Below are 14,972 nucleotides of genomic sequence, written 5' to 3' on the forward strand. Positions count from 1 at the left end.
ACCCCCTTTCATAAAGCGTGCGTGCCTCTCACACTCTAGGCTGGTCGTTATGGTTGATTTGACGAGTCACACGCGTGACGCATAGAGACAAAGGACTGATTATTCATCTTAGCCAATCACGTTGACAGGAAAATAAATAAACATAATGTAGCGACGGCAGGTTTATGGGTCCTGCACAAGGTGCGATTTTTCAAAATCCTTTGCGAATGTCCCTTGTCAGACTGTAGGAACATGATCCCCGATGTAAGCCATGCCACACTGTAAGATCTCAGTTGACATTAATGTCAGACTGCACGATAGTGAAGGCGCGCTAAAAACGGACGCGCGCAAGAAAACTCACCCGGAGTTTTATATCATCAATGAATGACGCGTTCGGTGACAGTGAGCTGCATTACACGTGGGACTGAAATGCTGGCTACAAAGAAATCTCTAGCTCTCGTTTTGGTCATAGTTTGTCTTGAAAAACTGAGATATTTGACTGTCGTCGTAGGAGAAGTCACACTGCAGGATTGTGTGCCAAATCTTCTGACACTGCCAGAATTTCGTCTGAGGTCAAATTTGATCGCAGCGCTCATTAATCGGCTGCCGGTGGACATGTCAAACTAACGACCAAAGACCTCAGATTTTAGCCTAGGATCAGAGGAATCTTTTAGGATTTGCTAAATTTGTCTCAGACGGCCAAATCGTGGCCAAAATCGCACAGTGTGTACCCGGCTTTAGGGAAAATAGCGCAGTAAAAGTACCGATACATCACTTAAAATGTACTCAAGTAAAAGTAAAGTACACTGTTTTTAAACTACTTAAAAAAGTAAAATTCCTGAGAAAAACGACTCAATTACATTAACGAGAGTATTTGTAATTTGTTACTTTACACCACAGTTCAACATACTCTGCAAGAACAGAGAAAAAAGTTCTCGCTTCCAGGGCTGCGAGAAAAATGACGTCATTTGTCATAAATTTAAAGTGGGCGTGGTTAATGCAGAGAAACAGACGATCGGCACCTGCTTTTCTCGTGAAGTGTGGAATGTACTGGCCAGAATGAACTTTGTTCTTGTTCTTGCCAACTCGAGAAAACGAACAAATTTCTTTGTTATTGCAGAGTATGTTCCAAGCTTTAGGTATTAGTTCTCTCCCTAATCAAACACACCTAACCTAGCTAATCAAGGTTTAGTTTCATTCGAACAATACAGCCAAATGTGATGCATTAGGATCTCCTCTGCCACTTTTATCAAGTCTATTTTCAGGTCAGACCATGGCATGTAGAATCCCCAAGGTTTGTCTTAAGGACCCACAGCCAAGTATTACATGGTACTTTGAGAGTACATTCATGCTTTTGTTCTTCATGCATCATGTATTCCTATCCATCCTCTGGAGAAAGATGCACACCAGTCATCCAGTAGCTACACAAGAATACCATTAACTACAATGGATTCCCTAAAGCACAGCCATTATAAAACCCCAAATATGCCTCGCTGCAGGCTAATGCTTAAATTTAGTCGGCTAACCATCACGAACTGTGAAGGTGATCACCTCAGAATGTTGAACCTTTAAGCAAGTTGTGTTGATAACTGAACGCACAGTGACCTGGTATATTTAAATGTCATAATATTGTGAATACTGTACTTACTGTTGTGTTTGAAGACTCGAATGGTTGCCCCCGACAACCTGGCTCCCAGGATAAGGGACGTGTGATTTAGCTCATCACTCAGGATCAGACAGCCCTGGAAACAAAAGATATGTTACTGCATGACTCTGAACAAATTATGAAGCAGATATCTAAAGCAGAAATCTATCAGTAACATGTGTGAAATAATAATGGGAGGGTCAGACAAAACATGATCCGAAACAGTCAAGCGTTATTTATATAGCACCTTTTAAGACACTGTTTACATACTAAATACTATACTAAAGAGTAAAAATAAACCAATAAAACTTAAAAATAAAGTTTGTTCCTTCATTTCACCATGGATTCGTTTGTAAACAAGAGACTGGATTTCCAGACAGGATAAGATTACATGAATGAATGAAGCAACACACTAATGTGAGCAAAAAATTTGATAGTAATGCATTGTTACAGATCGTTTGATATCTATCGATTATGTGTACGTGATTATGTGTAAATATAATAAAACATAACTTAGCACGCTGTCACAGGCTGAAGAATCCCTTATTTGTGGTGTTGTTGGTTAAAGGGTTCATTCACCCAAAAATGAAATTGATGTCATTAATGACTCACCCTAATGTTGTTCTACACCCGTAAGACCGCCGTTCATCTTCAGAACACAGTTTAAGATAATCAGCAGATTGATTCATGATTCGGATCACGTGTTAAACTGCCAAACTGCTGAAATCACGTCACATCCGACTAATAAATCAATAAGCTGATTCATAACCGTTTGAATCTTTATTTGGGTTTTGAAAACAAATGCGGAAGAGAAGACAATGCTGAATTTAGTCGTAGTTTTTGCTATTTTTGGACCAAAATGTATTTTTGACGCTTCAAGAGATTCAAATTAACTAACTGATGTCACATATGGACTACTTTGATGATGTTTTTATTCGCTTTCTGGACATGGACAGTATAGTGTGCATACACTTGGATACGCTCTCGAACTAAATATAAAATATCTTAAACTGTGGAACAACATTAGGGTCATTAATGACATACATTTTTAAATTTTAACATTTTTGGGTGAACTAACCCTTTAATTGTGCTGCGATTTTTCATCAGACTGGGCCAGTGCTTGCAACGCCCAAATAATAAAAAAAAGCCAGTTCATGAGCCCTTTCAAAGTCCATCCTTATATTTTGTCAACAAAGAAAAATTGTGTGGGAACACTACTGAGTAATGACTGACAGTTCATTCACACATGAAAATTCTGTCATCATTTACTCACCCCTCAAGGAAGATATTTGGAAGAATGTTTGTAACCAAGTAGATCTCGCCCCCCATTGACTACTATAGTAGGAGAAAAAACATTACTATGATACTATGGCGAGATCTGCTTGGTTACAAACATTGTTCCTTCGTGAAAAGCAGAACAAAGAAACACGTACAGGTTTGGGATAAGGAAATGACAGAATTTTCATTTTGTGCAAAATGTTTATTCAAATCAGTTGAGTTACATATATGCATGTGGAAGACACTTTTATCAAACGCATCTAAGGGACCATAAACCCAGAACACGTTTTTACAGCTACAAACACGAGACACAGGTCAGTGGAACGAAAGAAAGAAAAGCAAGCTCTTGAGATGCATTTTTTCTAAAAGTTTAACTTGTTTTAACTTGAGTTCCACCTTTTTAAAACGTGTATTATAGTGCAATGGTTAAACACGTCTGTCTAGTCAATGTTTACATAGAACAACAACAGAAACGCAGCTCAGTGGAATGCAAAACTCGCATTCTGTGTGAATGGACCCTTACAGGGCATTCTATCACTGGGCATTGTTAGCTGTCATAAGCTTTACTAACTACCGGGGTCAGTTCATTGAAATTAATCTTCAGTGGAAAAAAAACAATGAATCATGAATCAAATGACCTGAACTTTTTAACATTCAGATCTTTTGTTGTGAACTGGATGACGTAGTCTCAATATCAGCAGACAGAGCATGGCCTGATTCAACAATGGTTGCTGTCATCTCCTCTTCACCTTGAGATGCCTTGAACTGACACCTCTTCCAGAAGACAAAAGTTGTTGGGCTCACTTAACCAATACCTCAAGGCTGGAACATCATGAGGACTTTCTTAAGGGAACAACATCCCCCATTAATACAACCAACCAGTTTTCTGAAACCTTAAGGAAATCCCCCAGCCCTTTGGATCACATCCAAATCCTGAGGTCTTCTCATTTGAGCTGGCTATGACGACCCCATCATTGGACCCAGTATAAACAATCCCTAATGAGACGCCCTAAACAAACACTGTCAGTTCGAACTGTGCTTGTTTATCTGATTGAGCATCTTTTTTAACAAGGGTTTGTTTAGTGTGCTGGTTCATTGGGTTATTCTGTGGTGCGTGAAAAACTGTTTATAGTGGCAATTAATAGCAGGCGCCCAGAGATAACAGATTAATATACGACGCTTGTACGCTCACTTCAGCAGATAAAACGTGATTTAAGACAGATATTAAAAAAAATAGAGGCACAGTTAAAGATTAATTTTTAAATGCTGACCTTTCCAACTAGTGCAGGTATGTTCATGGAATTAGTGGCGAAACCCATTCCAAACGCCATGGCAGACTCCATACCCAAGAACTCGGCCACATGTCGCTCCAGTTTCTCATGGATGCTGAAGTTGCCTATTAAAAAAAAAAAAAAAAAGATACGCTGACACTTTTATCAAAATTTCTTTACAAAAGTCTCCTCTCTTTTCTTTATACAATACATTGGAACAGAAAATGTCACAGGCCAGAGCACCACGGCTCAACATGTCAAGAACAAACGTGCTGAAGGCCTTTGACTTTTCCTTCACTTTCTCTGGTTTGGTGGTTAAAGACTGAACCTGCTTGAGATGATTAATACCTTGAGGACACTTGTGAACACAATAAAATCCAAGGCAACAACTCTCCACGTCCACCACAGAGGGCATTCAGGACCGTGAATGAGTGTTAAAAGCATTCAGACAGGAGAAAAGCACAACAGTAGACCTCTCTTTTCTCATTTATTTCCCTTTGCTGGATGTAAAATTACAGTAATAAAAATAAAAAATAAAAATAAAAAGTTAATCTTAAAAAAAATAAGATTTTATCAGACCACAGTCTTTCCCGGTAAGATTATGCTCTCTACGACTTTGGAGGAAAATAGTTCAGCGTTTCTTCTTCAGCTTTTCTAGTTTAAAGGCTCAGAGAGTGCCAGAATAGGGGAAACAAATGACATCTGTCAGAACATGTGAGGTGAAAGTCTATTAATCACTCAGTAGCTGCAGACTAAAAATACTGTCATGATGTCAAGACAAAAACAGACAAAATATCTCATGCTGTGAGATAATAATGTGACCTGTGATAAGTTAAATAAAGATAGAGACATAGGCTAAATAGAGATATGTGCCATAAATCTCTAACGTTTTCCTTTTTATTGCTACTGCAGAATGATGTTATTGCCGTTTGAAACAATAAAGTGGCCTTAGTTGAAGTTAGGAGTTTTTACCCAAAATTACATTCTGTTATTATTAATATACATATAAATAAAATATATATTTTGAATAATGTTGGTTTTGATGGCTGTATGTTATAAATCATAGACATTTCTCAAATTATCTTTTTTTATGTTCCACAGTCATACAGTATTAGAGTGACATAAGGGTGAGTGAATGAATAGGGTGTTTTCATTTTTGCATGAACCGTCACTTTAAACTCTTTGGAATTTGAATTGAATTGGCCACACCTATCAGGTTATCCAAATGGAAATTTGAATTGGGATGACTGGAAGAGGAAATTACTGACTACTATATCAATACCATCTAATGTTTCTGGAAAAAGCCCATATGTTGTCTGCATGATTATGCGTGTGTGATAATCAAACTAAATAAATTATCAACTATATTTAAATCAATTAAATTGTACTCTCTTAACTTTAAATTTGAATTACAGTTCTGCGCCCTGTTTGCTGTTTTAATTTAATTTAAATTCAATGAATATAAATATAAGCGCACAACAATTTAACACATACAACATATGTTTGTAGTAACAAATTTAAAAACATGACCACTACACTCATGTGGGCAATGCGAGTCTGGCTCCCATCATTTCCTAATCCCATGAACCCCTCTCACCCACCAAAGAAGGTACCATAAAGGTCTGACCACAGGAAATGTTTAATAGCTTTAAAAGTAAGAAATTCTGGCTAAAGATATTTCCTACTGAATAAGATCGCAGCCGACACTAAGTGTTGGCATGTGAATAAATGCCTCTACTTTTACACGATTCCTATATAGAGCTTAGTACTCTAAAACACCATTGATTACTACAGACCTCTGATCATTCCCTCTCACAGCAGCAGTTGAAGCGTGATGTGTTTGATTAAACCAGAATCAGGTCTGGGGCGGCTAAACTGCACTTAAATGTGATAACTAAGAAGCTCGCTCTATACAGAGGAAACGCATGAGGCTCTTGACTTGTAACTGGGGTATTGTAGTAGTCTAATGAAGTGAGAAATGAGAGCGAGACCCATGGAGATCACATTCATCTGCTGAAAGTGTACACACCAATAAAACAGCAGGTTCTCAAAACAGAAAACACCTTAACCTAATTTAATTTAAATGGATGGGAATAGCTTTGAAAACAGTAAAACTGCGATACATTCAGGGTTAAATACAAATTAAGCTCGATCAACATCATCTGTGGTCACAGACTACCACAGAAAATCATGTTTACGGTAAAATATTCTGTTGAAGTTTATGGGGAACAAGGAACTGCACCAGAATAATACACAGGAAAAGCAAAGCATAACATTTGTAACTGTTATACTTAAGAGATTAATATGATAAAAAATTGCTTACTAATCCTGTCTCTGTAAAGTTATACAACATTTTAACTCCTCAAAAGTCAGTGGAACTTTTTAAACCAAAGTTACCGTAATCCCAACACTAAAAAGACAATTTACACAACAATACACAAAATACATGCATTTTCCAACGAAAGATTTAACACAATTTCAAGCGTCACGTTTTTATGTTATGCCTTCCATAGACGTCTCACTGCAGAGGTTATTTTGTTTGTTTTTTAAATATCAATAATTCAATATAAATAAAATATTCTTTCAAATATCAGGACAAGCTAATTTTCTGTGGTAATCGAAAGCAATATTCAGGGTTTGAATACTAAAGCTTAATTAGTTAAAATGACATTAAACACGGGTGCTGTGAACTGTTCTGGGCTCAGTTTACACTGATTATCAAAAACAAAACAGAAAATAATTTTAAGTAGCTCCAATAAGACAAAAAAGTATGTCGCTTGATGGAAAATTCTGGTTTATGAGCCCCTTAAGCCCCCACTGAGAAAGACAATGTTTGTCTCATAGGAAACTAGTGTAGCCAACATTTGCCACCCACTGGTTGTACAATGACTACATCACCATGGTAAAAAATTTAGGTTTCGAAACAATAAATGTGACACTTTAATGACCCATTATGTTGTCGACATCATACTTAAGTGCTACGTGCTTCAATGATATTAGTGTTCGACAACTGTAACTTAATGTTACACCTATAAACTCTTTGTACATTGAAATAGACCATGGTGACTGTAAACAAACACAAACACACACAACATTTATACAAAGTATAAATGTATATTTTATATATATATATATATATATATATATATATATATATATATATATATATATATATATATATATATATATATATATATATATAATGTTGCGTCAAAGCTGAATTTTCAGCATCATTTCTACATTTTTCAGTTACATGATTCTTCAGAAGTCATTTCTAATATGCTGATTTGCAGCTCAAGAGACATTTCTTCTATATATATATATATATATATATATATATATGTCTGTGTGTGTGTGTGTGTGTCGGTGTGTATTATATAATGAATTCTAAAGACAGAGGAACCAGGTAGAATGTCTGTAAATGATTGATGTAGAAGTCTTAAAACCTTATTGATCTTACAGTTAGAACAGAAACATCCTGTCAAACGTGACCAAACATTATAGTAAAACATTACCTAACATCACATAAATTATGAGTAAAAGAGTAATCGAATGTAACTTGAGATGTTGGGAGATACAATAACACTTCCCAGCACAAAAGGGTAAGTCTGATCAAATATGTGATTTTAATTCCGGTTCCTAAATACAAATCTTCCATTAGTTAAACCCTTTAAATACAAAATCATTAAATAACAATTTTATAAGTAAAAACTATTTGTATGCACTTTAATATTTTACATAATTCATTTACCTATATATTTTATATGTATTTTGGAACACTGTAATACTATACATTGGTCTCATTTTTTATGTTTAAGAACCTTCAAGAAAAAATATTTTAAAATGCCCATCCCTAATTACGCACACACATACACAGGCGTCTAATTAGAAACTGCATATTAATAGGGAGTCGTGGGGTAAGTTATTAGTGCTCATTTAACAGAGGGCCTGCAGAAATATATCCAAAAGAAACGACAGCCTTTGAGAGATGCAGAAAGAAAGAAATGAATCCCTTAAATGAATAATGAATGATACGAAAAGGACTTTACACACAAATACCCTCGATGACTCATGATCACGTGTTCTTTTTGTGTCTGTTTCTGATATTTGGCTCAGATTCACCACAGCGGTGAAGTCACTGCGTAGCACCGCAGATAAAATATCTCAGATTACTTACTTTACTACAGATATGATCTGATCATTTAAAAAACGTGATGTTTTACAGCTTTGCTGATGCCAGAACAGGTAGCGACAGTCATCAAACAGCTCAAAACATTTCACATATGTAACAAACCAGAATAACCAGATGCCAGAACATCAAACCAAAGATCTTGAAATGTACCTACTGAACAGGTCTAATCTTGAAGCACCATCAAGGGTTTCCAAACCCCTTCTTTACCAATGGATTTCCATGAAAGTTGATTGATTACTCAAAAGGCAGTTTTAAAAAATATTTTATAGAAACTGCACTCAAAAAGAGTAATTTTCTAACCGTTTAAATATAACATCTATATGTGAGTGCAGTTTCTATAAAATATTTTTTTAAACTGCTTATTGAGTAATCAATCAACTTTCATGGAAATCCATTGGTAAAAATGGGTTGGATTTTTGGTATTTTTTTAAAATCTATATTCACTACAAATTTTTAAAGCCTGGAAGTCACAATTTTAAAGTGCCCCATTATACTTTTTCAACTAACCTTTCATGCCATGAGTAATATAGCAATTTGTGAATGTAAAAGGTCTGCAAAGTTAGACGGTGACAGGATGCACATAACTAAGTGACAGAGCTCTCCGTTAAAGATAAAGTAGTATGTCCCAAAGGTTGCATACTCTTGTCCTACACACTTAAGAGTATGTACTTTTTCCTTCACAAAAAGGGTGATGTGCAATGTATATTATGAGAACATTAAAGTGTTCTTTGAACTTGATTCCATGTAAACTTATTGTAGGAGACCTTTTTTAAAGTTGCATAAATGGGCACTTTAAACATCCCTGGCATTTCCTGGTTTTCCATCACGTGGTACAGATAACCATTTCACTGAGCCTTAGTGCAAACAAGCCAGCTTTTAACCTACACAGTCTACATGACATTTGTACAAAATGCACTAAGTAAACCTATTCTATTTCAGCATAGAAATATGGAAGATAATAGAATATCATTATGAGTAATTTGATTCATCACAACACATGTAATAAAACTTTAGAGAGAGATATGAAACAGGTCAGTCAATCATCAACTTACACACTGCAAATTTAACAGGTTGGGCCTTTAATAAATATTGGTGAAGGAAGAATTCTGTGAATGCTGCTCAAAGCAGGTCAAATGGAAAAAATGCTTTTGACAGGTTTATGGTGGCATTAACTAAACTACAATAGTTGCTAAACAACAACCTACTATGCTTGTTCTTAAGCAAACAACGTTGGATGACATATTTCTGTAATACATTTAGGTTGTGGTATAATCACACAAATACCTAGTTCCTGTCTTGTGCTGCAGACGCCCACTCCATACTGCCTGGTCGCCTCTGCTACGGTTTTCAGGAAGTCAACATTGTTTTCAGCGAAACCCAGATAGTTGTAGGAGCCCATGTTTATGACGTTCTCAATGGTTTTCCCTGTTAACCTGACAGAGAAGAAACACATCACCCAAATCGTTATTGATATTGATTTATCCTGACTAGTCTGAATATGGATCATTCTTGTTCAAAGGTGGAACTAAAATCAGTGGGTATAATATAGAAGAACTTTGTGTAACAAAGCACCAGTAAAGGCAGCAATAAATAACATGAGCTCAAATTACAGAAAATGGTTCAAAAATCATTTAACTGTCACTTAATATAGTTCTCCTCTGATTAAATGTATTAATACGTTGATTTAATGTAGGCATTTATCAGATCCAAAATGCAATAAGAAAGAGCAATTTTTTGAAATATTATTACAATTTGTAATGAGTGTTTTCTATTTTAATATTTATATACACACCGGTATATATATTAGCATAATTTATCCAGTTTTCAGTGTTACGTGATCCTTCAGAAGTCATTCTAATACGCTGATTTGCAGCTTAAGAGACATTTCTTTTTATTATCAATGTTGAAAACTGTTTTGTTACTTAATATTTTTTTTCTGGAAACTGATCGATTTTTTGATTAACAGAAAACTCAAAAGAACATCATTTATATGTTGTTTTTATGTAAGTATGTACTGTCTCTTTTGATCAATGCAACCTTGCTGAATAAAAGCATGAATTTATTTTAATAAACAACTTTTGAATGGTAGAATTGTAAATATGATAATATTTTACTAGTATAGAGACAGAGCGCATTTAGCCCATGCCTACCCAAAGCTCTATATTGACTGTGTATTGTGTGAAGTGGTCACCTTGTCATTTGTGTGACAAGCTGATGTGTGACAAGGTGTACAGCAAACAAGTTAAAAAAGCACAGAACTAAGTTTTCATAAGCTGTCGACCCCTCCAAAAATGAAAGTTTAAGGAGACAAAAGTAGATACAGGCAATAAGACGTGAAGCTTCAGCAGGAAGAATGGGTACATTTTGGGATCTTGACACTCATTATGCCTCAGTATGCCTACGTGTGCAGTAAACATTTTGTCACTGTTAAGTAAAATATCCAAATATCAGTTTTATATATTATATTTCCTGTCACTGATTAGGTTCCCCTCCAGTGGGCGTAGTTCTCAGTGTAAAAGAACATGTCGCACTCTGTCTCAATCGCCTGTATCCACTTTTGTCTCCGTAAACACTTGTTTTTTGGGTCAACAGTTTATAAAAACTTCTGGGGTTTTGGTTCTGTTTTTTTTTTTTTTAAATCTTGTTTTCTGTACACCTTGTCACATTTCAGCTTTTAGACACTGTTCTGTTTTTTGTTATAAGTCAGAAAAGACAAGGACGCCACTTGACGCAATACAACGTCAATGGAGACGGCTGACTCGGTTCACCCGGTAGGCGTGGTTTTTTAGATTATGATGCGTGCCGGTCGGTCTGTACGAATGGACAAGCGAGTTTATGGTGGTTAGTGCTGGTCTGGTTAAAAAAAAAAAAAAGCATGTTCTTTCTGGTGAAGCTGGTTAACCAGTTTTGCTGCTATAACATATCCTGGTCTTTTCAGCAGTAAACCTCTTGTTTTATGCAAAGCATAGATTTACCTAAACGTCCAATTGTAATCATCTGATACCCTTTCCATGAGATCAAAGACTGGACCGGGTAAACTGCATATAGGCCGGTTCCAGTTGTCCCTGACTCTCATGTACATGTTCCGGGTGTAGAAGTTTTCAAAATCTTGGTAAAGGGGAACAAAGTCCTGTAATACAAGAAATAATTACAAAATAACACAGAGAAGCACTTTTAAAACAAACTAACATCAGTATTTCATGCTTCCCTTCCACAACATTCATTCATTAAAAAGGACAGGCACAACTGGCCCAAGGTCAACCATTAAAGACACTATTTGCATGTGGGTAGTTACAACCGGGTGAATCTTTCAAAACCATCTCCTTTGTGAGTATCAGAGTCCTGACTCCTGAGACACTCACCCACATCTTGTCTTTAAGTAAACTCTGCCAAAGAACAAGGGATAGGCTAAGCAGACAACTCATTGTGCTTTCTTTATTAAACCTACTTTTAACTGCTCAGTATCCTAGTTATGGAGACAGTAAAGACAGCAGAAATAAACAAAGGCACAACAAACTGCCGCCTGACTTTGACATGTTTTTTTTTGCATAAGCTTTTGACTGCCACTCATACGTTTTTCTGGTCACCGAGGTGTCTGTTCTTTACCCAGTGTTTCAGATCACACATTCAAAGCGTTTTCTAGAAAGCTAAAAAAAAAAATTGCACTCTTGTTGATTCTTACAGCCTTTTTTAGCTCTTATTTAACACAAAGCACACGGTTTAAAGCTTTGCTGGTGTGTGACTCAAATGGCAATGTAGAAACCCCTGTTAAACAGGAAAAGGAAGAATGGAAATGTCGTGAGATCACATATAAATGTTGCCCTTAAATGCTAAGTTACTGTATAGGCCAGCATATCAAAGCACTCAAGTAAAACCTGTTACGTCCGGTTCGTATATTTATTTACATTAGATATTAATGACAATTTTTTTTGTGCTATAGCAGCATTCCTACACTGAACTTACTGATTTGTATTTGTACATTTAAAGATTACAGTTAGATTTGAAGATTTAGACAGTGCCAATTTGGCTGCAGTGATTCACACTGATCATGGAAAACATGGCAAGCACAGAGCAAATTCCCAATGTGTTTTACTCACCAATATAACACTATTTTACTAAAGGTGTGACTCCCTCTGAAAGCTTACCGTTTCATGATCTTGCCAACTAAACTTCAAAAAACTCAATTTATGCCTTTGAATAATCGCATCTAATGTAATACCACAAGCTTTGAGTGAGAAATGTGCATAAAAGAAGCATCTTTTCTCAACGGACAGACTGGGAGCAGAAATAATGAAGTCACTGTCCTTCGGGGTTTAATTGCGTCTTTAACCTCCCCAGCATCACCGCACATATCATGGAGATTTTCCATAGTTAACAGTGTGTAGATGAAAGGACATGAGTGAAAACACTTTGCGTTTGAGAGTAAATGTGTCTTGCTTAATACTCTGCCTATAATGTTACATATGCAAATTTGCTTTTTAGACACATATAAAGTTATTATTTTAATCCTAAAATAACAAGTCCTACCAATTCAGTATACGTTTTACCTGAGGTAAAATGCTGAAAATAATATTCCCAAACTAGCAAACGTTCTCCATGGTGGTTACGGTGTAAAATGTATTTGATGGAGAGCAAACCTACCTTTTGCTCTTCTCTCTCTTGGGCCTGATGACATTTCTCTAATCCAATAGCTCTTAATAAGTCTCTAAAATAGCCAAACAGGATGACAATTCCATAACCCATGTATGTCAGGACAGCTACATACATGGGGGCCTCCTCGAAAGAATCTTCACCCCTAACTCGAGGCTGATGAAACCCGTTTCCCTTGCCATTTTTCTGCACCTGCAATATCACAGGTTGACAAAACATTATATATCACAGTATGTTACTATTATTTTAATTGCATTGTAATTTAGGAGACAAATGATAACGTTACTCAAACATACATTAAGTCAAATTAACATAAATCAGTACTACGTGTCATTTTTATAAGTGTTCTTAATCCATATCTTTCATAAGTTGTTTCAAACCTGTATGAGTTTTCCTCTGCTAAACATAAACGATATTTTGAAGAATGTCGGTAATCAGCAGTTGGTGGGCCACACATCCATAGCTTCCTCCCATACTATAGAAGTCAATGTGGCCCACCATCAACTGTTTGGTTGCCCATATTATTCAAAATATATTTTGTTTTCAGAAGAAGAAAGAAATTCATACAGGATTGGAACAACTTGAGGGCGAGTAAATGATGACAGAATTTACATTTTTGAGCGAACTATCCCTTTAAGAGAGAAGCTACCAACGGTTTTGCCTGTGGTTACTAACACAAATATTTACAGTTAAACATGGTTATTGGTTATTATTCAAATATTTTCATATGGGTGAACATTCGATTACCAAAAGCGCCCGTGAAGTTTAAGCATATTTTAGTGATGACTAAAACGACTTGGTTATTCGTTCTTTAAAAAATGATTCATTAAATGAACACCTGAGCGAACCGATTCGGTGAAATGACTCGGACCTCCCAATTCAAATTCCATGCCAAGTCATACCCCTATGTTGTAGAAAAGCAACAGCGTTGTCTTTAAAAACTACTTCGGGTCATCTTTAAGGATTAACTTACCTCTTAATTCTAGAGCTTTCGTTTTTAAAATAACACGTTTAACGACGTAAGTTAGGCTACTTTGCGATGCGTTGGGTGATGCAGTTTGACACCGCCTAACTTACCTTTTCTCTGTGATATCCATTTTTCAAATTGTTGTTTTCCTGTTGTTTTTGGTCACAGTGAGACTTCACGGTTCCGTTACGTGGATAAAGTTCATCTGTTCGCATCATGTTTGCAAAGAGTCAACGCTGAATAATGAATTAGGCTATAATATTGAACTTCTCTGTTCCTCAGTCAGTTTAGAGAAGTGTGTGTGTCCGTTGAAGTGTAATTCCCTGATGTGAGTTCACCATCCGACCTCATGCTCAAATGACTTTGATTTGTGTACACATAACTTTGGACCAGGAAGTAGCTATCACGGACATCAAGGTAACTTACGACGCGACGCAAAGCGAAGCGACTGGGCGCTCCCTTTGACAGCTTCGAAGATTATGGAAGAGCTCCACAATGAAGACAAGGCGGTACTTTCAAACTGAGACGGTTGTTCTGAAACTTCGTCTGCATGTGGTTTATAGTAGTTGAAAAGCAAAAGTAAAACTGCTGCAGCCACTAAAACAAGTTCAGTGGTAAAAGAAACACGTAGGCTTACACGGTGAAAAATGAACGTTGTGCAATATGCAAATTATATCTATTATCTAACAGCTTGAAAATACTTTACTGTTAACATAATGTTTAGTAGTTGATGTGCAGGTCATAGTGTATTTGTAAATGTACGTTGTAGAATGAATGTAGGGTTTGATTATTTTAATGTTGTTAAGGGAAATGTATTTGCTACATCAATTGGAAATGCTACATCAGTCTTTCCAGGGACTGCAGGTGTAAATTAGCACAAGTGCTACAACCTGGTAAAATGCATCTTTCCTTTAAGGTTTAATGTATTTTACACTGTCCCTGTTTAAATAAACAAATACATACATTAAACAACTAGACCAAGTAATTAAA

General features: G+C 36.1%; 1 protein-coding gene across 1 annotated transcript in view; it reads right to left on the reverse strand.

Annotated features, from left to right (window-relative positions):
* Positions 1-14,361, reverse strand: part of sptlc3 (serine palmitoyltransferase, long chain base subunit 3) — a 35,947-nt gene extending 21,586 nt beyond the window's left edge. The window contains exons 1-6 of the mRNA XM_067421918.1: positions 14,093-14,361; positions 13,007-13,207; positions 11,341-11,495; positions 9,650-9,798; positions 4,174-4,298; positions 1,628-1,721 (exon numbers count right to left, since the gene is read on the reverse strand). Coding sequence (XP_067278019.1) covers positions 1,628-1,721; positions 4,174-4,298; positions 9,650-9,798; positions 11,341-11,495; positions 13,007-13,207; positions 14,093-14,200 — 832 coding nt within the window. The 5' untranslated portion in view covers positions 14,201-14,361. The remainder of the gene's footprint in view (positions 1-1,627; positions 1,722-4,173; positions 4,299-9,649; positions 9,799-11,340; positions 11,496-13,006; positions 13,208-14,092) is intronic.
* Between the last annotated feature and the right edge of the window lie 611 nt (positions 14,362-14,972).

This window comes from Pseudorasbora parva, chromosome 17 (genome assembly GCF_024679245.1).
Source record: "Pseudorasbora parva isolate DD20220531a chromosome 17, ASM2467924v1, whole genome shotgun sequence".
Lineage (NCBI taxonomy): Eukaryota > Metazoa > Chordata > Actinopteri > Cypriniformes > Gobionidae > Pseudorasbora > Pseudorasbora parva.